We start from the raw sequence: 21,026 nt of genomic DNA on the forward strand, positions 1-21,026 counted from the left end.
GAGCTTTCTTGGAATAAACAAAATCTTTTGGACAAAAATTCTGTTGCTAAGGACGATAAACAAAATGTTCTTTTTTGGATTCGATTCAGATCATATTTCTAATAGTTTTAACCTCTCGTGTCCCATTCATCGCTAATGGAAAATTCCTATCAATTCCTATCAAAGCTAGTTGGACACATTAGGATCTAAGGTTGAATCACACAGCCTTAATACCGGGTAACTATTTTTGTTTCACAGTCCGGACATCTACTCCCTCTCTCAGAGTCCGGGTAGTTGTTTTTTATAAAGTCCTGTTAATTACTCTCTCTCTCTCTCTTAGGGTTTCTATTTTCACAGTCCGGACATCCACTCCCTCTCTCAGAGTCCGGGTAGTTGTTTTATTTTTAAAGTCCTGTCAATTACTCTCTCTCTCTCTTAGGGTTTCTATTTTCACAGTCCGGACATCCACTCCCTCTCTCAGAGTCCGGGTAGTTGTTTTATTTTCAAAGTCCTGTCAATTACTCTCTCTCTTAGGGTTTCTATTTTCAAAGTCCGGATATCCATTCCCTCTTTCAAAGTCCGGTTAGCTATTCTCATTCTTGATCTTGCATGTTATTTTGACAAAGTATTTTTTGTGACGTAGTTCAATGATTTTGCAATGACTTTACAAAACGTTAAACGTGGGCGTTCGCAAAAGGTAAAATTGGTGCTCCTTGTTGGCAAACTGGGGTTTTCTAACAGTATAAAGAAGGTGGCCTAGATTTCGTAATTTTGTACCCCCTCCCCCTTTAAAGCCATTGACGACGCCGTCACTGTCATACTTAGATAAAATTATTGCTATACCAAGCTAACTTTATAGATTTTCAGCATGAAAGGATAATTCTATGGTTACCAGGTCATCGACAAGCTCCAGCGTCGCATTTCTGTCTTTAACATATGTGTCCTTTATCTTATTGATGTCAGCTCCTGTTATTGGCTGCTCTATCGAGTCGGCTAATATATATGAACTCAAAGTCTGAAATAAAAAAGGACAGTCTGTATCAGTTATTTTCTTATGCTGTAAAGGCTAAACAGAATAATAATTTTGTGAAATATATTTTGAACCTTATCCAAAATGGCAAATTCAGATACAGAAATCTTCTATGTAGGGAAATTCGAATCCCGCCCCTCCATTGGCACGTGCCTGCAACTTAAGAGAAGTGTCTTTTCTCTCAGGGTTTTTATCAATGTTTGAAAAGCACCCCTTTTCTTAAAGATGTGTGCCTCTTCTGACCTGTGCTACTGACTCATATGCTTTTAATGTTCTGGTTGTTTGTGATGTCCTTAGAGGTAGACAAATTTTGTGAACTATTCTTTACAACTTCAATGCTGATGACTCGGCACTGAAGTACAAGATACATTTAAATAGGTTTAAATCTTTCCATTTGGTAATTTCTAAGCAATTTAGAATCGAACCTTGCATCTGTACACAAATTCTGCAACAATTTTCAGAAATCTTCTTAACTTGGTTTCTAAATTCTATACTTACTTAACTATACTTTTATCTAATAAAAACCTAATTCATAGAATCAGATCAACAAGTTAGTTTCAGAAAAATGGTAGCATCTAAAGGCCACTGTTTCATGAAAAAGTCACTGTTGCAGGACAAATTTGAAATCTTTAAGCCAGGGTGTTCAAAACTCCTCCTAGTCAGTTTACCATATACTTTCTGTAAGAGCACAACAATCTTCCAATTTGTTCCATTATCTCTCACAATGTCTTAGAACTTACTTTGTCAACGCGATCAGTTATTTTACCAAGCTCTTCCTGAGTTTCGGCTGCTTTTCTCAGAGCCATTGCTTGAGCATTTGAATGCAAAACAGCCTGGGCAGGGGCGTCACCCCTCTCTAGGAATCCTCCTTCAGATACCATACTGCCTGCAGTTGATATAATTCGATCTTGTAATTCTTCTGATGCCATAACTCTCCTTGATTTCCACGTCTCTTTGTTTTCCTTATTTTAAACAGTATTTTCAACATCAACACATATATCTGCAAAAAGAGTGAGATAGTGTCAGAAAACATATATTTTTAGGGTTTTTGTACATTAAAAATTAAAGCAGATTGGAAAACTTGCAGTCATATACAGTGATAAACAAGATTAAGGTCTGAAAATTTGAACTTTTATTTCCATATTGAGAAATATAGCCAAAACATTGACAGCAATTACAATAAAAAGTTATTGGCATGCAGTTTAGAATAACATTCATTTTCAACTCAAGAAATAATTAGTTATTCTATGCATTAAACAAAATATGATGTTGCAATTTATTTGGATCCCTGCTTGCGCTTTGGAAATTCACAAACTGTTCTCAGCTACATTATACAATGTTTTCCAACCTGATCTTCACAAAAATACAGTAAATTACAAAAATACAAAAAATACAGGGAATCTCTTGTGCAAAAATAAAGAAAATTATTGAATGTCCACCTTTTCCTAACACCACAAGATATGTCACTAACCATAAAATATTAGAAACAAGAAGAAGCCATTCAATAACTTGGTACGCAATAACAAGAAACCTTTTTTAGGGACATAAAAGATGAGGGGTGTAAGGTGATATGACACACCCACCACCACAAATTTTACATAACCTTGGTAATTCAGTTCAAATTTGATTTCATTAAGCAACAGTCTCAAGGCATATATTAAATATCTATTTAATTAAACCAATCTGCTGTTGTGAACATAAAGAAGTAAAAAGATTGTGACAAAAATTTCCCAGAAATGTTGCCTAGGACACTGAGATAATGGTTGATGAATCTTCAGTCAACATCTACTTCTACATCGATACTGAGCATCAGTCTAATGCTCAGAGTGCAAGAAATAATAGATTAATGGATAAAAAGTGCTAGAAGATTCCACTGATCAATGATTAGATTGAACATTATCGTAAGGAAAAACTGTAATTTTGTTTGTCATCAAGACCAAATCAAAAATCTTTCATTTGTTGGCAAATTGCCAAGCAGTAGGTGAAATCGCACCTACTTCCTTCTTCACCTGGAACTTAAACAGTAAATTTTATAACTGATGACTCTTCACAGACCTCCCCTTCTTTGTCTTCACAGATCATCAGAATTTTTCTTTGATTTATGGTTTGTCAACAGGGTTTCAATATGAATAAAACTCAAATAGTTTCTACCAAAACTTAGATAAAGTTTTAAAAAGGTTTTACATGATATTCTGAAAATAGATAAGTTGGCTGATTGGAGATCGAGTTTACAGGAGAAAGTTGAGAGGAAAAAATAACAAAGACAGGAGGAAACTTAATGTGTAAAGAAGGAAACTTGATGTGTAAAGAAAAATAAAAAAGGAGGAAACTTAATGTGTAAAGAAGAAAAATTATAAGTTTACGCTATGAACAAACAATGTCACCTAAATTCTTTTCACGCTAAGTGCGAATCACAATCTTGTTATTTCCTACTAGTTGATCTTACACAAAAACTTGTTTTGCATCCTAGCATGAGTTAATAGTTTTGTAGTTATTCGAGTTGAGATGGTTAAACCTAAATTTTCAATGTTCCAGATAAATCTAATAGTTTGAAATTGCTTGTAGCATCACATTATAAGACTCACTATAATTATGTCAAATTGATCTGGAAGACAATGTTGAATGCCCTAAAAAGTTTTGAATGAGATATAACACATCTCTTTTTCTTCTTAACAACCACTTTATTTCTTAATGATAATTTCTTGAGTATTATGAAATGAAACATTTTACAAAACTCCTTCTTCTCTCAGTTATGACCTCTGGGCAAAACAATTATTATCATAATTTCATTTCATAAGATTTAATTTCAAATAAGGATGGCTGGTCATATTTAAACAGGATTGGATAAGACAGCAAAACCATTTCTTCGTCGACATAATATAGTGTTTTAATTTACAGAATGCACCAAGCAATTTACCGACATAATATAGTCATGTAATTCACAGAATACACCAGCAACTCATCGACATAACATGGTATTTTGATTTACAGAATCCGTGAAACATACAAATATGTTTCTTTTCTCTTTACAGGATAATTTATTTCGTCTGTTGAACTGTTTAAGTCAATTCAATGCCTAAAAAATTAGGCGCCTGAAAAGAAATCAAATGAGATAATTTGGATGTCAAAATAGCCGATCTGGAATTTAAGACAGCTGCAAAAGTCAGATAAATGATAAGCAAAAAGATAATACCTTTTGAAACACAATCTATGTGTCTTGCAGCTGCTTCTCAAAGCAAAATTTATCGCGGTTGTCGATTCGTTATATTTGCAAGCATCCGCCATTGCTCTTTTGACTGTTTACCAGAAACGAGGCTGCGTTGCCATAACAAACAGAACTGCTCCGCAACGCCCAAAGAAAGATCCATTCTTCCTGGTCAAACATTCTTTCTCAGGTCCCAATTTTTGGTTCCATGCGGAACTTGTACCAGGACCGCGTAGAATGTTAGAGATTGAGGGGGCTAAAATATTTTGGGGGGCTAAATATGCTAAAAAACCAAGAGCAGGGCGATTTTTGTATGGTTAAAGGATATTTGAAACTTTTTGGCCCTCCCCCGCTTCCGGGGTCCCTGAATTTGTACCTACCCTATTGGTACATCTAGACATCAAGGCTTGCTTTTACGCAAATTGGAACACCAGATAAACAATGCTATTGTTTGTTGCCTTTTTTCCTAATTACAAAATTTCTTCCTTTTAACTGAGGCTACTGATAAAATGGCTAATTTCATGTCACTGGCTTTTGAGTCACGGGAATCTTTTGGGAAGTCCTCTGTGTGTACCCTTACGTAAAATAAACTGTATAGCTTATGATAATTTTTACATTTGCTTATCTGTTTGCTGTATTCTTAGATTTATTGCTAATTTTGTAATTATGGAGAATATGTTAACTTGTAAGTATAGCAATTGTGTTGGCGATGGGCCGTTTCAGTTCACAAGCCATATTGTAAAAAATGATAATAAAATGCTGAAAATAGCTGTAAAATGAATTAAATAAGCCGATAAAAAAGCTAGATTTAGTCTTTTAGGCTTCCATATAGCCTGTCTATTGTTTTAGAGCATTCCAGGAAAGGACTAAACAAACTAGCAATGGGATTACAACAATGCATCTTCAAAAACATTTCAACTTCTAAATCTTCAGTAACTGTGGTCTAATATCTCTTTCAAAATACCTAATACCTCTTAATATCTCTTTAAGTATCTGTGGTTTAATAAACTTACTTGGACTATGTGTTGACAATTGTGTACTGTCATATTTTGACAGTCAAACAATATCTTGGTGGTATAAAACTTAAAAATGGCTTTGAAAAATATATTATGGGTATATATGTTTTCTAGAGTAGAGTTTTCGATCTATGTTCAGACCTTTTGAATTCTGAAGAGTGTCAGACAAAAAGTTTCAGTATGACTCAAAATGTTTGCTTTTTCAAAGCCATTTTTAATTTAATAACTATCATTGTTATTGTATGTTTCTTGTTATGCTTCGGATACGTAGTCTTACGCTATTAATTCTGTACTTTAAAAGCACGTTGAATTATGCCTACAATGCTTGCTAAAAGTCAATTTTCAAGATCAAATTCAGCCATCCCCTCCCCCCCCCCCCCTCACGGAACAATGTTTGTTTACTTTAAATTGAGTAAAGGAATAAGGAAGTACCTTCTTTAGCGTTTCTCTAATGATAGGCTATAAACTCTGTTCACACACGCTGATCAACATGAATCAGTAAATCGCTGTTCAATTGATAGTCTTGTAATCAATCAGAAATACGCTGATCAACATGAATCAGTAAATCGCTGTTCAATTGATAGTGTTGTAATCAATCAGAAAAATACGCTGATCAACATGAATCAGTAAATCGCTGCTCAATTGATAGTGTTGTAATCAATCAGAAATACGCTGATCAACATTAATCAGTAAATCACTGTTCAATTGATAGTCTTATAATAAGTAAAAAGTACGCTGATCAGTCAGCATTGATAGCCTAAGCAGTCAACACTTTTCAAACTAAACTGGGGAAGGGGCGAAAGAAGTAATTTTTTTCGGAGAAGGAATGAGAGATATGAAATACAGCGCAAATTGCTAGGTGTTCAAAGTACTTTTGGCAGGCATTGTAGGTGAAGGGCCGGCTCGGCCTCGACACCATTTGAAAAAATTACAGTTCCATTAACAAATGTCCCCTCTATCTATCCTTGTATATATAGAACAGTGTTAAAACATACAGGGGTGCAGTGGGAGTTCGATTTTGAAGGGTTTAAAGCTCAAATTTTCTTTGGATCTCATCAAAGAAATTCTCGGTGAAATTGTCCTTTAGGAGGCTGTAGCCGGTTCCAACTCGGCCACTGCGCACCTGTGAAAAAAGCCATGTACAGCTAGCCTGAGTTCCAAACCCCAAACTAAGAATACTGGGACTTTTTGGGGTCTGGGGAACAGGCTATGTACAACCTGATTCTACGTAAACTGTACTTGGAATGTCCCAAGCCTCAATGTGAAGAGGAGGTCCTGAAGAACTGTAGTTTTAATGTTCAAAGTCCACTGACGCGCGATGCTATATTTTTTCCAATAAAACGATATGTAAAGTAATAAAGAGCCGAATTTTCATTTTAATTGTCCTTTTCTAATAATATACACTTTCTATTAACACTTTTTACTACCTGCTTGATGAAAATACGAATTAAGTCCTTTGTTCCCATGGCTACATATGAAGGTAGGTTATAAACGGCTGCTGTCAGAACTCTGATGGTGGTTTCCAGGCCAGGGGGTTGCTTGGCAGACGAATAGCTGCTTTTCCTGTAGTGAATGAATGCAGCCAGTTAGCGAGCATGCACCAATGAGGTTTTCGTATTCTATTCACCTCGTTGGCATGCACAGGAAAGTTGAATCGAGACTGGTAGTTAAAGGCATTGAGTCATGGTAAATAGGCTTTCACTATAGGGAGTCATTTGGTTTCGGCGTGATCGCTGTTGTTTCATATGATATTTGCATCCGTTGTTAGCAACTTGCTATTGATGAAAATTGTTTTGTCAATCAGTACGAGGTGAGTTCATGTGACCAGTTTCAGGTCAACCAATAGCATTGCAGTCATGAAAATCATGACTCAGCGGATTTTGGCATTTAGGGTATACCCAATCCATTTTATCATGACTCAATGCCTTTAAGTGGGGCTATCAAAGTGTAAAATGGTTTCTAAATACGGCAGGTTCCGAGCTAAATGTTCGGCAACACTTCAGAATGACACAACAAATAAACGCAGATATAGTTTTCTCTAACGTATATTATTGTACGACTTGCACCACTAAGCCTTTTACAAAGGCGAAGTGTAGTTAGCCGATTTTAAAGACACCCACAGAAGATCGAAACTAAATGACAGTTACGGAAGAATTGTTGGTAGCTGGGAATCTTTTTTCAAATGCCCTTTTACTAAAGCCGGCCCCCTTGCCCCTTGGTCGTTCCGGTGTCCCTGGTGGAGGCTGATTAAGGGAATTTTTAGCAGAAAAATTTCCATAAGGGGAAAATCACTTGGAAATCTCGTACACCTTTTGGGAAAATCCCTTGATTTTGTTTCTCTGAAAATCCCTAGAAATATCTTTCTTCTGACTTTTTGCAAGAGCGAATTTCCCCTCGGTTTCGCACATACTTGCTTCTTTATTTTCTACCAGGAATGCAGTGTTTTCTGTGTTTTTTAGTTTTGAAACTGTCCTTGTGAAGGAGTATTACGTGGTGGTCTTTCCCCTTCTCTGATTGGTTAGTTTCTTTCTAATCTTTTCTCTTTGATTTCGATCAGTACTTCTGAGACTGTGATGGTGATGTATCTTTAAACGGATGAAGGGCCTTTGGTTGATAAAGAGGCGGCAGTAGCAATCACCCGGTGAAGATTACCAATTATGTTGGTTATTGGATTGGAAATATGGCATGTATTTAATCCTTAGACGGGGGGATGTGGCTATGTTATTAACTCGATTATGTTTGAAAGTCTCATAATATGGCGACGTATGTCATTCGACAGGCAAATGCAATCTAGCTTGAAAGTCAGGAGAATGTTAAAGCGTAAAACTGTTGATTAAATCCAGGGGGGATGTCTTGTAATCCAGGGGGAAGGTCTTATAACTTTTTCATATGTGCAAGAGAGAGAGGCTTCTACATTCTTTATTCTTTGTAAGAACGCACTTTATAAGAGCACCGAGGCCAGTGGCGGGGCGTGCTATGGCTGGGGGAGCAGGGACCGCGCACTTCTCTAAAAGTGGAGGGGCTGAAATGGGTGTGTCCGAAATTTTTCGAGGCCACGCCCTCGTGAACGCCGGAAAACGCCGCTTTAGATGCTTGCTTATTTCTATTGAATTTTTATAATGAGTCTGGTTCAGAGAAGATATCAATAACTATGAAAATAGATATAATTAGCTCGAGGGTAATAAAAAACCAAGCTAACCAAGTTAAAAAATACATCATATTAAGAAACAAGGTGAAACACCTAGAAAAAGAACAAATTGGTTCCCAGTCAATGAGAACTGCTACTACATAGGAGTAAACTATCCAAAGTTGAGTTAGAGTAAACCTTCAAAAAATTTCTAGCCTATTATTGCAAAAAGTGGGTTGGCTATAGCCCCTGCTAGCCCAATGGCTGCGCGGTGCCTGGGGAGGTGGGAGGTGACCCCAAAAACTCCCACAAAAATCAAAGAGAGCTACTGTGTGAAATTCAGGGGTCAGTCTAGATTTTGAAGATCTTCTGACTGTATTTTCATATTAACACGAGGCCAACCTTTACATGATTTTGAATACAAAAATCATAGATTTTTATACAAGGAAGGTGCCTTCTCCTCGGTTGGTTTATCTTCTGGAATAAATTCTTCTTTAAATATTTCCCTCTATACAATTAGTTCCTTGCTCTGTTTTTGTATATTTTATCAATTAATTCATATATTAATAATATAAATTACATGCTAATATATCAATTTGTCTAATTATGTGTTAAGGAAATGTTTACCTTGCCTAATTAGTTGCAAGTGGCTTCGAAAAAGCAAACATTTTATAACATATTGGCTAAAAGCTTTTTCGTCTGACAATCTTCAGAGCACTAAACGTCATAATAAGGGTCTGAAAGAACACGATGGAAAATATTTTCAAGCCATTTTCAAGTTCTGTACCGCCAAGAAATTGTTCATAATTAGTAACAATAAATTGAATGCAGTGGAATTTTCAATAAAAAACTGAACTGAACTGAGTTACAAAACGGAGGTTAAACGATATAACTACGGACAATTAAAGCCGGTTTCGAACTAAACTTTTAGTAAAAAACCAGGATGGAAACAAAAGGACTAAGCGATATTATTCTCGCATACAGTATAACACGTATCTTGTCTAATCGACAGTACAGCTAAGCCATTAAAAAGTGGTACGTGTGCTTCCTAAATCTAAGCTCTCTTTAACTAAACATGTAATAGTGGCAAGCGATACAGGGCCGTGGCAATCTGCCTCCATGCCCCCTCTCAGTGGACCTCATAACAGTGATCGTATTAATTGGATGTTGGCACAAGAGGAAAACAAGCTACAATGTGCCAGGGGTGGAGAATTTTGAGGACCTCCCCTTCTACTTCAAGGTGCCAATTTTTTATATTGCCTTTGTGCCAGGGGTGAAGTACAGCGGGGGCTACTCTTTCTGCCAAAAAGTGACAGATTTTTATATCTGCTATTGCCTTAGTGCCAGTAGCAGAGTACCTTTGGGGGCTTCTTCTTCTGCCAAAAAGTGACAGATTTTTTATCTCGATATTGTCTTGGTGCCAAGGGGCAAGGGGGGCCTTGTCTTTTTTATAAGGTGACAGGTTTCTTGTTCCGTTTTCCATACATCTGCAAGTGAAAACCTTTATCATAGCACAACACCCCCGTTCTATTCTTATGATCTAGGCCCCTGGGGTATCATTTTAAAAATCATGTCAAAGCCGGGCTGTTGTGGGTATATAACGCCCCAATCCTTTTATGAAATCTTCAATGTCTACAATTAATTGTTGGCTTTCAAAACCTCCGATAAGCTATACATAGCAGTCTCTGGTTTAACTGGATGACTGTCATAACTCGAGTCTGATATGGGCATTTGATATTCAAATCAAAATTGGATATCGCCATCGCCAGCAGATGTCTAAAACTCCATCATGATGATTTTCAATAGCAGAAAATATGAGGATATGTGAGGGGAGGAGATATGAGCGGAGAAGCGGAGGAGGATTCTACTTCTAAAGCGTCACCATGTTGATTTTCAATAGCAGAAAATATTGGGAGATATGAGCGGAGGAGATATGAGCGGAGAAGTGGAGGAGGATTCTACTTCTAAAGCGTCACCATGTTGATTTTCAATAGCAGAAAATATGAGGAGATATGAGCGGAGAAGCGGAGAAGGATTCTACTTCAAAAGCGTCACCATGGTGATTTTCAATAGCAGAAAATGTGAGGAGATGTGAGCGGAAAAACGGAGGAGGGTTCTACTTCTAAAGCGTCACCATGCTGATTTTCAAGAGTAGAAAATGTGAGGAGATATGAGCGGAGAAGCGCAGGAGGATTCTACTTCTAAAGCGTCATCATGATGATTTTCAATAGCAGAAAATATGAGGAGATGTGAGTGGAGAAGCGGAGGAGCATTTTATTTCCTGGGTCCTGGTACCCAGGGTAGACATCTTATAACTCGCATAAGCATACCAGACAGTAGATGCTTTCTTGAATCAACATGAATGTCACTAAAATTAATTCTTGTGGAATTTCAACAATGCTTTCTTAGCAGCAAAGTTATTGAAGTAGCAAAATTCATTGTGGTTTACTATTTGACCTTAATTCCTTGTCATTTCAATGCAAGAATTGAAGGCATATATATTTCGCAGCCAAATTTATACCTATTAGGACACTTTGATTGCAGTTACCATCTAAAGAATCAGTCAGGTTGTATCCCGTGGCCACGATATTTGGGACATTTAATATTTTAATGTACTATCGTTCTATCTTGAGTGGAATATTTTGGTGATTCTCTGTACGACATAGGTCAAAGCCATGTATTAACCAAACCAGAGGTGGCGCCAGAAATCTTCCGACAGAGGGGTTGGAGCTTCCGACAAGAGGGCTAAAATGACTCAAATAAGCATTTTTTGTACGTTATTATCTCAATTTTGCTCCGACAATAACCTAAAATTTCCTCCGGTGGGTGGGTGGGGGGGGGGGGCAGATGCTTCCGACGGAGGGGCTGTAGCCCCCTAAATCCACCCTGGCGCCACCACTAAACCAAACGTCTAAGAATAGTGCTATGTTTCATTTAAAAACGGGCATTGCCTCTGCCTAGGCATACTTCATTCCTCATTCCCCATAAATCCTCAGCCAATCGCTGATCACTGTTGCGTGTCAAGTTGCTCTCTACAACAGACGTAAGTGACTCGCTCCACATTTCTAGCTCGGTTAATGTTCCAATTGACCGCACCTACTGACTTGGATTGGTGTAAATCCAAAAGAACGTAATGATTTTGGACCAATCATTGTGGCCTAACATCTCACGTGACAGCGAGGTCAATCAAAGAAAGCAGTTTCTTCTACGCCAGAAAGATTTCAAATGCTCAGAAATCGTTTAAGTGAAAACGACCCAATTATTCATACTTTGCTAAAAATGTGTTTGTGTAATTGATGTTATCTGTTCCGCCACATATGATTGCTGGCGAATCGTTCATGGTGACCTCATCATAGACAGGTTTTATCAAGACACAGCCGATTTCAGACTAAGATAAAACAGTTTTTCTTTTGCTCGTCAAAATCTAATTTCAAAAGATACCAAACATTAATAATTAAAACTAGTGCGTTAAAAGCAGACAGGTTGACTGTGAGAGATCTGTTTAAACTAGAAGTGATTTTATCACGAACGAAATCTTCGAATGGTCTGTCTGCCACTGTTTAGTTCTTGCTCATTTAACAAAGCTGGCAAGTAACAAACAGTTTTGATTATAAGGGCGACGAGAAAGTGAAATTCTCCGTCGAATGAGGAATCCCCCGTGTTTGAATTCGACGTGCATGCGCCAAACTGATTGGCTGTTAATGCACGCAGTCGACACGAGGATAGTGCATTAATTAAACCTGTGTTGCCTTTCACAATAATTTAAAACATTCAGTTTATTTGCTAATAAAGCTTCTTCGTAGCAAAAATTTGAATCAGTAGATACTTTCAGCTAAATGATTTATGTTTCAAGATTATTTGATTATTTTGGACTTGTATTTTTGCACCCATTTGCAATTGATATCCAATGGCCTAATCACACGATTTCAGCAACGACAATGGAGTTCTGGAGAGTTCTTAAGTGACGAGGTCACAAAAACTATTTCTACAATTTTTAAATTTGACCACATAGCGAAAGAAAACATCATGATATATCTTTAAATTTGCAAATTAAGTCAAATGTGACATGAATTGGTAGTGATCTAGCCACATTAGCCAAGGCAAGTCATAACTTTATGAACAGAGCCAAAATAGCATTTATCCGTTAGCAATCTACAAATCTTTCATTGGCAATATCTAAATCAATTTCGACAAATTCAACTAACTTTGCATGTTTAGGAGTATTTCAAAGCGGCTTTTCAAATAACATGTTAAAAAGTTAAAAAATATCTCTGCCCTTTTTATGACATTCAGGCTTCAGCCAATTTTTAGACGCCACACTTGAAACAGCCATTCAGAAGCCCTATGGTAGTTGAAAGAGAAGCCAAACACTCGATCGGGAAAGGGGTGCTAGCTGAAATTACTAAAAGAAAATATTGTTATGAAATGATGACAATATCTTTGCAATTTGCTTATTGAAAATTTAAGTCATCTTTGATAGAAAATTTTGTCTGCTAAAAACACCCTTTGCTAAATATTTGCTCTTAAATGTAAAAATTGTATTGGCTTTGCTGCTTCCCCCAGTGCCGTTTTGCATCGAAAATGCGCCCACAGTGAAGACATACTACTGCATACGAGGGGCAATTCCCCCTTGCAAAAAGCGTACGAGATTTTCCCTTAAACAAAAGGATTTCTGGGGATTTTCAGATAAAACAATAGGATTTTCACAAAGGTGTACGAGATTTTCTTTGAGTGATTCGCCCCTCGATTGCATAGAGTTGCGTAGTGGGCTCGCGAGAACACTTTCCTTTGACCTCTTTTATGTGCTATACAGCAAGCTTCATTAAACAAAGCTTTTGGATTCCCAGTGCATTTTTGTAATTTTATAATGGAATATTGCAGTCATGTTTTCAGAAAAGTGTGTATGTAATCCCCCTCCCCCCCCACATGCCTCCCTTGGTTCCGCTACTGGATACCAGTAATAGTTGAGCTCTCTCTTAAAATATTCTCAGGTGAAATATTCTCAATATCGTAGACTGGGTTGTATGACTGGAGGGCAAAGACAAGTTGAGCGTCCACATCCTTTGGAACGCCGGAGAACGCCCTTTCAAAGATAATTTTTGCAATTGGGAGGAGGCGTCAGGTCCCTCTTGTCTTCGCCGCACTACACTACTGGGCGGGGGCTCGAGCCCCCAGGACTTCGTGTTATTTTGGACAATCCATTAAGTCTCCTATGGATCTTCGACACTACTGACCTCCGTGTGTTTTTTGCTCGTCAACTTTCCTTGTATCTTTTCGGCCAAAGTTCTTTGACAGCATAATTAGATTGTTGCTATTTCAAGAAGTTGGTCGGCATTAACGATGTTTCTTATCTGTTTCTGTTATTTAATTACTTTTTCAATAAGAATATCACCATTCGACTCAACCAACATTATGAGTGGGTTTCTTTCCATTACATCGTGGTTTCTCCAAAGAACAGTAAAAACAAAAAATGACTTGATTTTCAAACTTTAAAAACACTGCTGTTAACTCAGCTGTTCCAGGGACTGTGGGAAGCATTTCAGAGTTTTGGGGATGGGCAACACAGGGCCCCCGCTACGAAGTTTAAGATAGGGGTAAGCAAAGGTAGCAAACATGAAGGGTCAAGGCTTTTCACCCTCTATTGCGACTTTGGAACCATTTGCTTCGGATAAAAGAGGGGAGGCCATGGCCACCCTGATACCCCCCGGTGGCGTGGGTACTGCAATAGGTGCTGAGAAAAAGGGTAATGTAGGAGCCACGTGCCCCTGGTGACTTCTAGTTCCAACTTCCCTGGTGAGGAGAGGCATTGAAACTTAGCCTAGAGACAAAATTGATTTGGCTCAAACTTTGTAATGCAATAATCAATTGTATATGAGGAAGCAAGGGTCTCTCAGTCAATGGAGTGAAAGAGACACCCCGGGACCGAAGATAAATGCTAATCTGTGTTGGGGTTAAAGTACTGATGAAAGATGAGACGAAAAAAGAGGTTGAAGAACTGGTGACATATGTCTCTCCCAAAATTCTTTTTAACTGGATCCCTTTTTGTATTTAGAGATTCTTGCACCCTAGGTAGGTTGGAGAGGGGACACATAAAGAAGTGGTGCGAAGGGAAAACTAAAGGAGCTATAACACCCCCCCCCCCACCCCATCGTTAACCCTTTATTATCGAATTTGAGCTGCACGCAAGTGGAAAACCTCTGGCTTTGCTGGGTAGCATTATGAGAGGGATTTCTGGCACTACGGTCTGGAAATTTCTGGTGCCATCTCAGGCACCGCGGAGCAGGGGGGCTGGGGGGCTTTAGCCCACTTCTTACAAAAAAATGACAAAAACTAAGTAATAAATTACCAGTAAAGCCTCTTTTTATACGGTTTTAGCCCCCCCACTATTTTTAAACCCCCACTTTTCTCAATGCTCCGCGGTGCTTGCATCTCTGTCTCAATTCTGGCCCCCACGCACCCCAGCCCACCAATAGACAATAAAAAGCGTATGTTAGAATGCAGAGTATAATTTAAGAGTTGTAGAGCCCTTTGCAAACAGTGTAGAAGATTTTTAGAGCAATACCATTTTATTCGGGATTTTAAGGATTTCTCGGGGATTTCACTCAAAAACAAAAGAATTTCTGCCAAAGATGTAAGATATTTTCTTTAAGTGATATGCCTCTCGTTATGATCTAGAATTCTGAACCAGGAAACGCAATAAAAGAAGATGGAAAAGTAATTACGATAGTCAAAATCCATTTCAATGCCCTTATCAGATTTATTTTTACGTGGGAGAGATATATGATACAGTGCAAAAAGCATTCCATCTTTTGTAGGTTCTATGAGATCAGAAACCCATTTGCTTAATCCCACAAAGCAACGTTTTTAAGAAGGTCTGAATTTCCAATAAACACCAAATCAATTGTTTAATATCCGATGTTAATCCCCCATCATTAACAGCCTCTTTTTTGGATCAGCGGCTTCCTGAAATAGAGGTTATATGTCGAGATACAGATTTGAATATGATACCTGAAAGGAAATGTGCATAAAGGTTCTAATCCACGTGATTGTTGCATGTTATATATTTCATAATTTGCAATACTGATACGTTCGTAATGGTTCTAAGATCAAAATGTTCAGAGATCTATAGCGAATTCACAACAAGATGTCAGGGCCTATGGAATATACTACTGATTTTAGGAGGACATTTTAATATTTGAGGGTGGTTTATGAGCAGTATTTCGCGCTGTTTGTTGGCTATGGTTTGTTGAATTTTGAGGGTTCTCGAAATTGGAGAAGCATCACAAATTAGTATAGCTGAACAATAGTATAAAAGAGATCTCCTTTGTTACGAAATTAAAACTCACTAAAATAGAAGTTTAATTCTTCGGTAAACCATTGAACGGCACGAGCAAAAAAGTAAGATATTTAATTGTGTAGTCTGGAAGCTTTTTGGGCAAAGCTTTCTTGGACTCTTCACATTACAGAGGATTCACAGTAACTTACAGTGCCTAAGTCCTAACCCCCTTTTGTCCAGGAATTCCGGTTTGTGAGACTAACTGTGCTTTTTTGAGGTAAACAATATGCCTAGGGTCATTTTCCCATTTATAGCTTGTACGAGCCAGATCTTTAAAGGGTTAGAAAGTCCGAACCCTCTTCTGTACGGATTATAAATTTTTAAAACTAAATCGGTATTTTTGAGTTCATGTATTCAGGGTCACTCCCCTTGAAATAGCTCGTACAGCTATGGTACACTTCCACTTAAAATTATTATATTCCTATTATATAGAAATATATAGAAATTTTTTAAATGCATTATGTATACTATATTTACCCCAAAATGTAGTTTTACAGTATTTACATTAAAATAAATTCTTGGCAAAATAATTTTGTGATTGCAATTGAATACATCTCAACAGTGTTTGACCAAAATCTTTCCTAGAACTTTTTTAATTTTTCCACGGAAATTGAAAAATAAAAATCCGTTAAATGTGCTACAAATTCCCCAAATCAACCTATTGTATTCTCTCATGAAATTGATTTATCAAACAAGCAAACATGACTAGGATAAGATGTATTGTGTAAAACCTTGTAAACCACGCCCGAATTGGACACGCCCTAAATTGGACACACCCTTTATTGAACACGCCCTTAATTGGACACTACCCTAATCGGTCACGCCCTAAATTAGACACGCTCTAAATTGAACACGCCCTAAATTGGACACTACCATAATCTGTCACGCCCTAAATTGGACACGCCCTAATTTGGACACGCCCTAAATTGGACACGCCCAAATTTGCTAGCTATGTCTGACTCCTAAGCAAAACATTAACATCATCAATGGCAACCGCAAATTACTGAGGGGCTTTTGCCATCTTTAAATAAAAGAACTGACCAATCAGAGAGTGAGATTCCACTCACACGCTCATTAATTGGCTAACATATATTGACAGATGACCTAAGTCATTTTTATAACTGTCGATTGCCTTTAACCCTTAGCTATGAGTACTTGGTATGTACCATCGATAACGTCACGAGTCTGAAGTCCATGTATGGTTTCTGTACAGTTAGTCCCATCTCATAATCCAGCAACTAGATTCAATTTCCACCATCAGATATCTCTGGCAATGAAACCCTATATGACGTTCGAACACCTACGCGTTTTTGGTTTAATCAAAGGCCAATTGAAAATCATTGAGCAAATAAAAGCTACCACAAAACGTCAGTAAAAAGCCAAAAACCAAGAAATCATGATGATCCTAGAGAGTGCACGTTCCTTAGGCTTCCAAAACGTATAGCAATCGTTTTAACAAATTTTAAGCAACCATATCTTAATGCAGACATAATCTATTTGTATCCTGTCTTTAGGGGTACAAAATCTCTTTTTAAACAATCTTTAGGGGGCAGCAGCATCCCGCTTCGTACACTTAAGATCCTAGTCCAGTGATTATTTTTTCTGAACTTTGACTCAAACCTCCCTTAATAGTTCGCATCAGTAACTAACCTTTCACAATTGTAGAGAGGATGCCGTGAACACTGACATGACAATGATTTCTCCGAAGCCACCTCTTTTCAAAGAAATCTTCACAATCTCATTGTGTCCTATCTTTAAGGGGAGAAAATCTCATTGTGTCCTATCTTTAGGGGATAGCATCATTCCAGCATCCTGCCTCTCGCACTTTAGCCTCCCAGCCAGGCGACCCAGCCAAGAAATCTTCACAATAACGAGGCTTGGCCACTGCCTTTGCAAGCCTGCTATTTTGTATTACAGTAGAGGAAACGTACTTCACTTTTAGGCCCCGAATTTCGAAATTTCGACTAGGCTTGATGTTTGCTATTGAAATAGTTCCTGCAAACACAGTCCGTGGTCGTCGAAATATGTCATACTGTCATACTGGGTTTAGCGTAGCGAAGGTGAAGAGATTTGGGGGCAAACATGAATGGGGTAGGCCTAGCTTTCGGGAGTAGGGGATATTTTTGTGACCACCTCATTATAGATTCCACAAGATACCCATCTCTTGAAAATAATTCGAAAACATCTGGCATTCATTTATCACAGATTGACCCGTCTCTCGGGCGCCAACTTTCTAATCAAGGGTTGCCCTCTTGCCCTTCAATAGATAAAGGTCCGTTCCCTACAATGCCCAACCATTCTAAAAGCTAATGGTCCACCGCTGCCGTCGTGAACACGACAGTTACTCAAAATAGCAGTACTCGAATTCATTTACTCAAATTCGTTTTATGAAACTAAGATGTAATTGAACCTTCTTCTACATGTCACTCTTATAACATGATAAGGAATTGTGGACTGCCTCAGCTATGAATAAATGTTGCTGACTATATTTCTTGTGTGATGCGCCGTTTTGTGAACTACAATGCCTGCCACAAGCTATTCACTGGAAACACCCACCAATTAACGCTGCATTTGATTTCTTTCATTCCTTTCATGAAGAAAAGTTGCTACTTCCTCCCCCTTTCCCCTAAAACAATGTTAATGATTTAGAGAAATATCATAAAAGAAGCGCAAAAGAAAGTGCTTCCTAAAGTCCTAACCCGTTTGATAATAAACCAAGATTGTTCTGTAGGGGAGAGGGGGATGATTGATTTTAACCTTGGAAATTGATGTCAGTGTTCCAAGACTTTTGGCAGGCATTGTAGGGTTTACCATTATTAACGTGCCCAATAATATAGAGGAAAAGTAACTCTTTCAAGAGGTCTTGAGGCGTGGTCACATCGAGAGGACGATAGCTTCATAAGCATAGATTCTCAATGTCTTAAAAACTACCCGATAGGTAGAAAAAATTACCAATAAATGCAAAACCATGTAAAAACCATTTTGACTTGCTCATACTTGTTCAAAGCCGTCGGAAGAACAGGATAAACTTTGACGTCACAGGGGTCTGGCGCACAACGGTCAATACTTTTGAACATAGATTAAGTTCTATTCATTCTATAACAAAACTATATTACCTATACTGCCAGTTCTTATCTTGAAGCTCAAGAACAACTATGTCTCCGACTATCTTAAAATAAAAAGCTTAAAACCATTCTCTATCACAGCAAGATCTTGTAAGAGATTGTATGGTATGACGTACTCGTCAATAGATGCTGTTGTTGAAGTGACTTGATGTACACGTTGAAGTGTGCGTTGGAAGACAGAGAATTAGAACGGATCGAAGTTCGAACCTAAACTAGAATTTATGTTATGATTGATCGAAGTTATACATTGGAATTAAAATTTGGGCCTAAACAATTTACTGTTGTCTTTTTTATCCAGTATCTGTAGTACCGAACTGGAGCCATCAGCATATAACAATTCTGCACAGATCAGTACTGGCATCTGAAATCTAAACAGTAAGATTAAGAGTAGGACTACCCAGTGGCGGCGCCAAGGGGTGGTATGGGGAGGGGGGAGTAATTACCTCCCCACTTTTCTGAAAATATGGTCTATATATTTCTTCTAAAAATGGATTAAAAAGCGCTGGGTAGGGGTAGATCAAATTTTCCAAGGTAAGGGACGAATCACTTGAACGAGGTAAAAGGGGCGTGGTCACACTGGCCACGCCCATTGCCCTCCCACTCTGTAATAGCTGGCGCCGCCACTGGGACTACCTGTAACGGGCGAGTGCTGTAAGGGGTGGGGCAGTAGGGGTATAGCCCCCAAATAATTCCCGACACGTATCATAAACTATGAATCATCTTTTAAGTTGAGCTCTTAAAACCTTTCCAGCCGAAATATGTACCATGTTTTTTTAGGGGCACCCTTCATCCAGGGGTGCTGCGCTAGGGGGCTCAGCTTGCTTAACTCCCCTTTTAAAGCCGAAAATTAGTCAATTTCTTTTTTAGCCAATTGTACACGAGCCCTCTTGTTTTTCGATAGCATTACACCACTGCCTACATCCCCATCATATCGACCCCCTAAGTGCCCCCAAGTTATATTTTATTTTAATGCACCAATTCAACTTACGCCCTCGTTTTAGAAATTTCTCCAAACTTCATTGTACCTATTTTTAAGCTCAGATTTGGTTTTATCACCATAATTTTAGGCCGGGTACAATTTTTCATTTTGTTTGCGCTTGTATTTTAGATTTTACGGAGAAATGAAGTTTGAAAATTTGGTGAAGAAATTGTTCCTCACATTTGCCAATCAAGGTTAAATCCCTTATAGAATTTTCATTTTCATGCCTTTATAAGATCGATATCGCGAGGAAAAGTATAATGAACACTTCCAAGAAGACTAAAAACCTTGCCATCGTTCTGAAATTGAGATGAAAAATTTGTACAAAAGAATTTGAAGAATTCTCCACAATGAGGCTGTAAGTTAAATTGGTGTATTGCTGAGCAAAAAGTCTTTGATTTGATTGCCCTCGATTTTCAGAAAATAATCCATGGAAAACAGCTTTATGATAAGATTTTAAAAATTTTCCAATTCAGTGGCAAAACATTAAATTTGCAGTTTCTAACTGTGCCTCGAGTTTATCCGCGACACAATAACGGCTTTAACACAAATGATTCGGGCATTTTAGAGCAAATTTCACGGAATTGTTAAATCGTTGACAGTTCGTTAATTCACTACACTAAGTGAACCTTTTCATAACTCCTCTTTACTCCGCCAGACATTTTGAATGAAGCGATAAAATTTTTGTGAAAGTCCTAACTTGTTTTCAAAAAGAATGGAGTAACCTTTAAAGAAAACCCTTAGTCCACGATTGTTGAGTTCATTGTTTGATTGTTCGACTGTCGACGCCAAACATCTCGTACTTCGAATAGGATGGGATGTTTACCAATGAACATTTGGAGTTTCCTTTCAAATTCGGTAGCCTTTGCCTTATCTTCATTTCTTTGTATAAATCTTCTTTTATGAAATAAGCAAAAATAAGTTTTAACAATCATAATTAAAGTGGTGCAGACACGAATTCAATAGCCAATTTGTGGTTGTTTAAATAGCGTAAAACCCGGACTCGGACCGGCGGATCATGGAATGCAAATATTGAAATATATTATATGTACAGGGGTATAGCAAAAAGAAGAAGGGGGGTAATAAACTGACAAGTCAGTAAAATTATAGCAAGTTCTGTTTTTTTAAAATATAATGTACATTATGCGAAAGGGGACGATTTTTACTGAAGGAGTAACGTTGCTTGAATGTAACTTAGGCCTTCGCAAGATTTGCCCACTCGATTTGGT

The 21,026-nt window shown here is 37.9% G+C and overlaps 1 protein-coding gene across 1 annotated transcript in view; it reads right to left on the reverse strand.

The window, feature by feature from the left end:
• LOC135690278 (uncharacterized) overlaps window positions 1-4,594 on the reverse strand; it is a 45,934-nt gene extending 41,340 nt beyond the window's left edge. The window contains exons 1-3 of the mRNA XM_065207786.2: window positions 4,203-4,594; window positions 1,750-2,009; window positions 872-994 (exon numbers count right to left, since the gene is read on the reverse strand). Coding sequence (XP_065063858.2) covers window positions 872-994; window positions 1,750-1,938 — 312 coding nt within the window. The 5' untranslated portion in view covers window positions 1,939-2,009; window positions 4,203-4,594. The remainder of the gene's footprint in view (window positions 1-871; window positions 995-1,749; window positions 2,010-4,202) is intronic.
• Window positions 4,595-21,026: the final 16,432 nt, after the last annotated feature.

This window comes from Rhopilema esculentum, chromosome 1, assembly GCF_057945365.1.
Source record: "Rhopilema esculentum isolate cy_ngs chromosome 1, ASM5794536v1, whole genome shotgun sequence".
Classification (NCBI taxonomy): Eukaryota; Metazoa; Cnidaria; class Scyphozoa; order Rhizostomeae; family Rhizostomatidae; genus Rhopilema; species Rhopilema esculentum.